This window comes from Argopecten irradians, chromosome 5, assembly GCF_041381155.1.
Source record: "Argopecten irradians isolate NY chromosome 5, Ai_NY, whole genome shotgun sequence".
In the NCBI taxonomy this organism is placed as follows: Eukaryota; Metazoa; Mollusca; class Bivalvia; order Pectinida; family Pectinidae; genus Argopecten; species Argopecten irradians.
In genome coordinates, this window is record NC_091138.1 from 11019004 (window position 1) to 11029568 (window position 10565).

At 35.1% G+C, this 10565-nt stretch overlaps 1 protein-coding gene across 1 annotated transcript; it reads right to left on the reverse strand.

Moving 5' to 3' along the window:
* Positions 1-1594: 1594 nt before the first annotated feature.
* Positions 1595-8143, reverse strand: LOC138322842 (N-acetyltransferase 9-like protein). The gene is made up of 7 exons (XM_069266983.1): positions 7928-8143; positions 4984-5093; positions 4667-4735; positions 4235-4315; positions 4043-4102; positions 3377-3471; positions 1595-1742 (listed from the first exon to the last, which is right to left on the reverse strand). Exons 1-7 carry the CDS (start codon positions 8035-8037, stop codon positions 1623-1625), a joined length of 645 nt encoding a protein of 214 aa, XP_069123084.1. The 5' UTR covers positions 8038-8143; the 3' UTR covers positions 1595-1622.
* Between the last annotated feature and the right edge of the window lie 2422 nt (positions 8144-10565).

The window sequence follows — 10565 nt, forward strand, 5'->3', positions numbered from 1 at the left end:
ACTTATTAGAAATAATAGATTGCTGTGGGAAACATTTTTGCTGCGTCAAACAAAATATGAAAAATTTGCTGAAAAATCACCATTTTTGAGCTTTAAATCCGATTTTTTTCATTTCCTGCGTAGAAATCACTACGTATATTGGATTTTTTGGTCCTGATATGTATTTGTTGTTCTATTGTGGTCATTTTGGTACCTCATTTGTCTACTTCGGTTGAAAAATGTTAATGTTATGACTATTTTCCAATTTTTAGTGAAATTCGAGATGGCGGCCATCTTGATGACGTCATAACCGGAAGTTCATCCCAACTTATGCAATGTTAACATTTGGATTTGTGATCAGTGGGTCATAAGGGTTCAGAAAAATATTGGTTCGGAGGTTTTGGGGGGGGGTGCATGTGGGACCCTCCTAGCCCATGGCCTAGGGAATACAAAGGCCTGGCAGAGATAGGCAGATAGAGTATTTGAGAGTCTTTGAAAGTCTTAGAGAGTCTCAGGTCTGCACCGCTCCCTCGGGAGTACGGTTCCACTTGGGATTCAAGATGCCAGGTACGGCATGGTTCTGAACTGTATATAATGTACCACACGAAATAAAACGTCGACACAACATTGCATGAAGTCATTCGTCTTTCATCAACACAATAACTACGTGAACCTCACGGACGATGAACCAACAACCCACTTCAAGCCATAAACCAACAAACGTTTTAAATATTATATGTCGCAGGTCTAATATCAGTACCATAGCCTCTCGGTTCTTGAGAAGAAGTCGTTTAAAGAGACTTTCTAACGAGAAGGCGGCCAAGTGAGCTGTGTGAGCTGTTAGCCATTCAAATGTGCTTACAAACATAATTTAGATATGGAGGTGGGTATATAGATAATCATTTTGTTTTAAATGTTCGATATTGTTGAATTTAATTACAAATCTACATGACATACGTGAAATGTAACATTTTCAACGCTGGATCTTTTGCAACACTACGATCAATGGGAAGGAATCGTAGCTCTGACGACGACCATCTGTCAGAAATCTTCCGTCCGTCGTTCAGAGCTACATGTACGTACGTCATCGCAGCTAATGTATACCTAGCAGATTTTTCGTAAATTTCACGATTCATCAAGCCATAACTTGGTCAATTCTACGCCAATTTTGTTCATCAAGCACTCATTAGAAAGATAAATTATTTTCCTTAAGATAAGATATGCGTCAATGGTGTATAGAACATGTTTGTTAAAAAAATTACGGTTTTAAAAAAAAAGAGGTCCGTTTTTCTCGACCGCCGAGTTCAAACCCTTGATACTGTAATATACAATGTATATACATGCATGTATACTGTTGGTTTAAAAAATCGTGCCAGTGCCCATCATCATTCTTTATTCCTCAAAAGTTGAGATAACAGGCAACACAACGGTAATAAGATTCCCGGATCTTAAACATCTTATGTGGCATGGTAATGATGTTTGTGACAGTACAAACTATGGACAGACGTGTATATGAACAGGTTGATAATACATAATGGCATTGACACAAGGGCATAATAAGAAATTACATACATCAATAATAATCCATAAAAATGAAATATAAAAACACAAAAGATTCGGTAATTTAAAAGAACGATTTACTATTATGACTTTAATCGATAAGGCCTAACATGAAACACTTTAAGAGCTGCCTGTGATGTGTGTGTCTGGTCTGCTACTGAATATTTGAGGGTAACCTCCTCGAATACCTCACTTCTGGAAACCTATCAAACAGAAAACAGTTGGCATTTATCAATAAGCTTTGCATGGGCCTTAACAGTTATCTGGCAAAATTTATTTTACAATGGACGAAAAGACAACTTAAAGGATTTCATAGCAAAATTTCATAAACTGGATAAGCCCACCGACGCCATGTTTGTAGACTATGCACCGAAAAAAATAATAAAAAATCAGCAATGAACGTGTCTATATATATATGTGTGTATACTGTACAACTGTTACTTGTTCAGAGAAAATTGAAGTCAGTACAATAAACCAAGAGTAAAAATTTTACCAATATGTAATACTGACACAACATTAGAGTTATCTCTCTTGATACATAAAAACAACAAGAGGCCCAGAGGGCCTGTATCGCTCACCTGGTTTGTAATGCCAAGTAATGTTCTGAATACAGGTTCATTGTTTCTTTTCTGAAGGAATTTTAATATTAACCTCTAAATCCCCTATTGGGCCCTACCCCTCCCGCCCCCAGGGGCTCAGAGCCAAAATTTATACAAGTTCTGTTCCCCTTCTTCCAAGGATGTTTATGGCCAAATTTGTTCACAATCCAAACAAAACTCTAGGACAAGAAGTGATTTATAGGATTTATAGGGGGGGGGGGGCCAGAGTCAAAATTTATACGAGTTCTGTTCCCCTTCCCCCAAGGATGTTTGTTGCCAAATTTGGTTACAAACCATGCAGAACACTATGACTAGTAGCGATTTAAAGGATTTACCTCCATTTCCCCTATTGGGCCCCGCCCCTCCTGCCCCCGGGGGGTCAGAGCCAAAATTTATACAAGTTCTGTTCCCCTTCCCCAAAGGATGTCTGTGGCCAAATTTGGTCACATTCCATTCAGAGCTCTATGACAAGAAGCGATTTAAAGGATTTACCTCTATTACCCCTATTGGGCCCCGCCCCTCCTGCCCCCTGGGGACCAGAGTCAAAATTTACACAAGTTCTGTTCCCCTTCCCCCAAGGATGTTTGTGGCAGAATTTGGTTACAATTCATGTAGAACTCTATTACAAGTAGCGATTTAAAGGATTTACCTCTATTTCCCCTATTGGGCCCCGCCCCTCCTGCCCCCGGTTTTGTTTGTGGCAGAATTTGGTTACAATCCATGCAGAACTCTATGACTAGTAGCGATTTAAAGGAAATGTTGACGGACGGACGGACGGACGACGGACGCTGCGCCATGGCATAAGCTCACCGGCCCTTCCGGCCAGGTGAGCTAAAAAAACAGCAATGTATGTACACTGTACATAGCTGAATTTTATAGAGATTATACAGACACATACATTGCTGATGTACAAAAATTATATAGACATGTACAGTTGGGAGCAAACTAAACTTGACATCTAGTGCACTTCGTGTCTATATAGTTTTTGTACATCAGCTATGTATGTGTCGTCTATATAATCTCTATAAAATTCAGCGATGTACGTGTCTATATATTTTTTATATATATATACAGTACATGTATATTGTACAACTGTTACTTGTTGAGAGAAAATTAAAGTCGGTACAATAAAAACAAGAATAGATAATATTACCTATATGTAATATTATACTGACACTGACATTACATTTCTTTTTGTGTCATTTTTCAACATTAGAGTTATCTCTCTTGACACCTACCTCATTAAAACCAAGTTTTTGGAATAACTGTATACTGGCAATGTTCTTAAATCCAATCTTAGCTGTGAACTCCTCGACCTTCAGGGTGTGTATTCCTTGAACATCAAACAAAATAATTGAATAAGAAAACTTAGTTTTAACAAAAAGTATGAGAAAAAGAATTCAAAAAGGAAATTAGCTAAAACATTTACAATAAGTTCTGCTTAAAAACATACAACAGGTAAATTATATCCAACCTCGATATTCCAGGAGTTCCAATCACTTACGATCTCTACACCCCTGGAATATCTCGCAGTGAAATTGAAGGCAGCTCAACGATAAACATTTGACCAATCACAGGCAAGCAAAGATTTCCTTTGAAGACTACAGAGAGAGCGACACCTAACATCAAAGCAACACAGTCAACCACAGTGTACCATTATACGGCTCTTTTGATGTACATCAAATGACTAAATTACCTGTTCTAGAGATAGTCCAGGGGTGTATAAATTACCTGTTCTAGAGATAGTCCAGGGGTGTAGAGTTCGTAAGTGATTTGAACCCCTGGAGTATCAAAGATGAATTATACCTTGATATTTATAATATTACCAGACTTGGGAAGATATTAAACAAATATTACAACATTATTCTCAAAATTGTAACACTTTAATAAAAAAAGATTTTTACCATATTGCATCATGCATTGTAAGGCTTCTTTTCCAAATCCTTTTCTTCTTGCACTTGGTTCTGAAATAAGAAAATGTAATTTCTAGAATTACAAGAACAGTTTTGGTTGATATATTTTGATAAAAGGAGTGTAAATATTCACATAAATATTTATCTAAGGCTTTGATATTGTTACAAGGCGAAATAGTTTACCTGCAATCATAATCTCTATTTCTGCGGAATGCTTATTATCCTCATCATTGAAAAATAAATTTACATCACCAACCATTGCAGCTGAAACAAAATGGTAAGCACTTTTATATATGTTGTACCATGCAAAGTACTCATAATATATATATTTTTTCATTTTTTTTTGTGTGTATATGAATAGTTTAAAATCAAAATAGTAAGATAGAACTTAGATGGTCCATGATTGATGTGATTGATTAAAAACCATAAAGAAAAAAAATCATTGAAAATTTAACCTCATATACAAATCTTTAAACTCAGTTTTCGGTGGTACATTGTATGTTTTATAAGTGTAAAATAAGTGTTACAATAAAAAAAAGAGCCTACATGTTTATCAAATATTTAGAAGTCAGAATGTTAATTGAAATCATCATAAGTAAGGAAACAGCAACCTACCTATTTCATCTTCATTTTCTTTGCCTGACTTACTGTATACATCTAAGTCAAGTATTATAAATGTACATTCTGTCAAAAAAGGACAATGTGCATTTAATAGATATAATAATGATTCACACGAAAACTGGTGTGACTGTTATCCTATTTCATAATGAATTTGAAGGAAATGTAAATAAAAACACCATTTACCCAATGTAAGTTATAAAATGGTCGAGTATAAAGTTTTATGATTGGTTGTAAGTTATAAAATGGTCGAGTATAAAGTTTTATGATTGGTTTAACTTAAAATGTCTGTTGATGAAAATTTACAATCTTACTGTCTTCATCTTGTCTCCAGCTCTGCTGCATTTGGTATTCTGCTTCTAAAGTTAATGGTTCTGATGCTGTCAATTGTTGGAGCTCTTCTGATTGCATCCATTGGTGGTACCTAAATGTACATTATATAATAAAAATATTAGTATTAGTAAATATTAGTAAAAGTATGAATCTGACTAATCAAAACTGTTTCTTCTAATCTATACTTTTCTGAACGGCTATGTGGTTAAGATGTCATATTACCACAAGCCCTTCATTTCTGGGTCACAAGTACAAATCCCATGTGGGGCAGTTGCCAGCTACTGAATGCTGGGCGATGATTTTTCTCCAGGTACTCAGTTTTTCCTCCACGAACAAACTTGGCATGTCCTTACATGATACTGGCTGTTAATAGGACATTAAACAAATAAAACCCAAAACCCAAACTTCTATGAATTTTCTTCTCTTCTAGTACAAAAATTTTAATGACTTTAAAAGATAATTTATAATAATGAATCTAATATTAATAGATAAGAGAAATGCTTTAAAAATAAAATTGTATCTCGACATATTAAGAAAAGCACTGTTAAATCTGACTTTGAACATTATTTGTAGATAGAATTATATATACTAAATCTTGCGAATCAGCAAAACAAACTATTTTTGTCACCTAAGAAAATTTCTGATGATTTTCAAAATATTTGTGGTCATAATTTTATGGTACTACCACTTCATCTAAATGCTCCTCTGAAATACGCTATATAGCTCTAAATGTATTTTTTTGTTTTCAAGCAGACTGAGCACTTTCTGCACATGGCCAATTTTGCATGGGGTTTGCATGCTACAAGCACACATGTGGCTCGAATCTTATCAGCGCGATGCTTATCTGCATACTGCATAAACGACGCCAAATTGGATCAACTAACGATAGTTTTGTTATTAGAAAATAGTGATAATGAGGGGATTTCAAAAAGTTGCCTGAAACTGAGCATTGGTAGGAAAAAATTATCCATATTGCTGAATTACATTATACCTGACCAAATGTTTACACCAGTATATATTATATAATTATACTACACATATACTACTATTATAGATACTACAAATCTTTAGTACGTCCCACACTTGAATATGCCTGTACACTGTGGAATCCATACCAGAAGGGATACATTAATAAGCTAGACATGGTCCAACGCAGAGCTGCTCGATATGTCACTAACAGATTCTTGGGCTGAAACGATTCATCACGATACACATTGAATCGCGATATTTGTATGTCAATACGATTTAACGATACAGCCTTGCCGTTTCAGTTCGATACGATGAAGTCTTTAGCCTCACACTTGAAGCAATAAATCTTAGCCATATCAAGATTATCAGACACTGGGATCAGACCCAAAAGAGGTGTAAACACTCTCTGACCATCTCCCCACCTGTTTTGATTAACAGCCTAGGCCTGAGCCTATTAAGCCTGGTAGTGAGCTAGTGTCACTACTCATGTGTGTCTGTTGCAGAAGTCGACCAGCTGGTCGTGGCAGAAGTCGACCAGCTGGTCGTGGCCGATTTGGAAACAAGCTACCAATATTTAAAGCCCTTACAATAAATGTAATGACTTCAGCTAGTAAGAATCACATCAATAGCAAACACTTTTCACATTTGTTAATGATTGACTCACATTTTCAGTGTTAAATAGGTCTACATTGTCTGATTAATTTAAATTTTATTAATGTTACATATATGGTCTACTACTCAAATTTCACTAGCATAAAAACAATTTGTATTGAAATTTTATGAACACAGATATTTTTTTTTCTCTTTTACATAATTAAATGTAATAATTTAATTAGTAGGTCAAAAGATTTTTTATTGGTATTTTAGGCATATAGCTAGTTGTTTTGAGAACAAGCTCACAATAAAATGATAATTATTTATAATTTTGAACCCTGTTCAATCAATTTTAAGAGATATTTAAATATACTATGTAAATCTCTGATTTAAATAAATATATTATTGCTTTAGAAATATATCAAGTATAAAAAATGTCTCTTTTAGGTATGATTTATTCATGCTTTTGTTGTACATTTTAAAATCCAGATGTAAAAAAATTTGAAAACGCAAGATAACACAAATCAGAAGTATCGTACAAAAAACAATCAAATCGAGAGGCATGTATCGTGATACGTATCGTATCGGAGTACTGGTGTATTGTTGCAGCCCTATTATAACACCTCCAGCATTAGTGACATGCTTGAACACCTAGAGTGGCCTAGCTCATCGGTAAGAAGAAAAAACGCACGGCTAACTATGCTTTTCAAAATCACAAACGGCATAGTAGCTATTAAAAAAGACCAATATATATATACTTGACCTCTCAATACGCCCTACCAGACACTCCCATACACTTGCAATTGCATACCAAATTCCTTACTGTAGAACTGATTCTCGCAAACACTCCTTCTTTCCACAGACTATTCGAGACTGGAACTCACCTCCGCCAGATCTCGTAATCGCAAAGTCGCTAGACTGCTTCAAAACTCATCTTTCATCTCTAATTTAATCATTTTCTTCTCTTCCCCTGTACATTGCCACACATTCAACAATATCGACATGATCTTCAATATGATGAACTTCATGAAGTAGGCCGATCAATAGGTAGATGTATATGATGCACAATGAAAGAACCTCATGTAACAAGATAAAAGATCTACAGCATGTTCCTGTTCTACAACTATATAACGTACAATTACAAATGTACATAGAATCTATGTATGTACATGCAGTCTACCCGTCTCCTGTCAAAGACCATGCTATTCACTGACTGATTTACACTGTATAACAGGTTGGGCACAAAAACTAAACTAAATGATTACTCAAATGCAGCACTATTTCAAATGTACCCAACTTGTCTTGGGTAATGTTAACACGTGAGGACGAATGTCAGGCGATGTCAATAGTGTCAATACGTACCTTACCACATGGTGATTTTCGTAAGGTACCAAGGTGATCTTTTCGCCATTCACGACTGTGTTTGCATTTATTAACATCCCGGAGGTTATTCGTCTTTTCACTCTTGTCATTCCATATAAACTAACAATAGCTTATATGTAATAAGCTAATGGTCTACTTTCACTTTCGAATGATAAATCATAGTTTATTTTCCGCTTGGTATTACTAGTCCGTTTGAAACGCTAATACGATTAAGATGCAGTCAATTCTCGGTGCGTTCGATATCATGATTACTGGGCGCATTTGATTATAACACAAGGATTCTGGTAGAACGAATATACGTACCCGGCCTACTACATGTATACCTTTCGGCCGGGTATACGAATTGGCCTCTATGTGTCGTAGTGGAGCACTGCCTCCGAAAATCACTCGGGCACAGTTTTCTATACTTTTTTGTAGGTTTCCGATTATTTTATGCGTATACATGCATTTACATATTATTTTTGTCCAAAACAAACATAACTACCATTCTTTATATCTACCGTACCGCTCACAAGAGGTCAAATTCACAATTTGTGGATTTGCCATATTAATTCCCTTCAGAAAGACCTTCTTATGTATTATGTAAAAAAATAATGCCTCGATGAGAATTTCATATTTTACGTGATTCAATTTTATTGCCGAGTAGGTAAGCGATATCAAATAAGTACGATATATAATGCAAACAAACGTTTTATAATGGTTTGCATAAACAATACTTTACTCCATTAGCAGTAATGGGCAGCAATTGTAGCTCTAAAGACGACATCATTTTCTGTCTAAAAGTCTTTTAAGCTACAATATTGCAGCTAGGATTCTGGTAGTGTCGGATATAATTATTTGCAGTTACATGTACATGTATGTAAAAAAGTATGGCCTATGCTTTAAATACATACAAAAAAAAACTTTAACGTAAATATGGAATTATAAAAAAAAAATTAAATTGAAAAAAAAACGAGATTTTTTTTAAACCCAAAAAATTCACCGCTTATAGATGGGATTTATTTTCTTTTGAAAACAGTTTAAATTGAACATTACTGTCCGTATAGCAGACATGGACTAATTTCGATCTACACCTGGAGGTTGTATAGTTTGTACAATTATCTTCCGAACCGTCTTAATTACATGTACCTCGTACAACGGGTTCCAATTTCTGATGTTACGAAATCGAGTTTTCCAACATTACACTCATAATACTCTCTCTTAATCTTTAACCCATTTTTGAGAGATTCTTTATGCAAATGTGAAGCTAAGCCCCTATTGAATACACTCATTGAGAACAATAGTATGGTATTTTTTATTTTTTTTATGCTTAACATGTTTGTACACGAACAAAAAAATAAATACAATATATTTAATATGTGAACTTTTGAAGAGATTTCCGCATGCATATTACTGTTCATTTACAAGAAGTAACGTTCTTCTGAATTTTACATGTACACAAATTAACATCTTTATCTTTATCGCAAATAATGCATGTTATTAAATTATGATTTCTGTAAATCCGATGTACTATACCTTCTGGTATTCACTAAAATACAGATTGACTTCATTTACAATATGCAGTCCATCGTATAAAATCCGAATGCACAGGCGTCTGTGTTTTCTTTGCTCATGTAACTACATGTAATTGTTATCACGTATTAACAAAAGACACTAATACAAATGTAAAATGAATCGAATAGTCATACAGAGTGCCTAAATGCAGCAGAAGCAATGGACACGTAGTTCAACTTATTGGTTCGCTTTTTTATTATGATACGTACTGAAACATGTTGTCGCTGCGTATAAAAATATGCGTGTGTTGTATGGCAAACGTAAACGTATTTTTACTCGTTTATCGTGTTGACTTTTTTACGCGTTTTATGTAGTCGATAGTCTCATATAAGATCTAAGAGTTCATAAAAACTAAAGTTTTCTGTTAATTTTGTTAACCTGATTAGATCAGTCATTAAATCCCCTTTACAAAGCAATTCGTATGGTATACATAAGTGCGATGTTTGGCCTATTTGTATAGTTTATGACTCGGGACCATGCAGGGGACTAGAACAAGAGATTATTAACGAGTTCTGCAGGAATTATAGACAGCCTTGAAGTAATCCTCCGGATTTTCAAATTGCCCCAACATCTGTGTTAAATATATGCATATAATTCATTGCAGATGTGGTTTTGAAAGGACTCCAAGCAGCACGAACAAGTTGTACTTGTCAGAAAACGGTTTTAATTATTCTTTACGTCAGAATATCTTCTGCCAAGAAAAATTAATGTTTCAATTATTTTACGACTTGCTATGATGGCCTAGATTTTCTGTGCTACTCGTAGGTGCATAACCCAAAATGTTGTTCGTGAAGTTCACCGACCACATCCTTCAGATGCTGTTTAGTTGTAGTGTACGTAGTGGCCAGAAGAATCTAAGGTGACTGGCCCTTCACAGCATGTGGGTCGCAAGGTTAAGTCTACGGGTCAACGACATATCTTACTATATCGTGACACCCAGGCTATTGTAAGCAGCAGACACATCAAGCATATCAATCCTAAAGGACGACTAAATTTGGCTTGTATGCACAGCAGAAATAAATCCCCTGTTAGATTTATACATACACTGGACTGCCGTTCTTTG

Excerpts from the sequence above, each read along its gene's own strand:
- LOC138322842 (XM_069266983.1), bottom strand. The coding sequence starts at position 8,037 with ATGACAAGAGTGAAAAGACGAATAACCTCCGGGATGTTAATAAATGCA. Across the intron at positions 5,094-7,927 it reads GAAAATCACCATGTGGTAAG|GTACCACCAATGGATGCAAT; the intron begins GTACGTATTGAC and ends ATGTACATTTAG. Across the intron at positions 4,316-4,666 it reads AGAAAATGAAGATGAAATAG|CTGCAATGGTTGGTGATGTA; the intron begins GTAGGTTGCTGT and ends ATTTTGTTTCAG.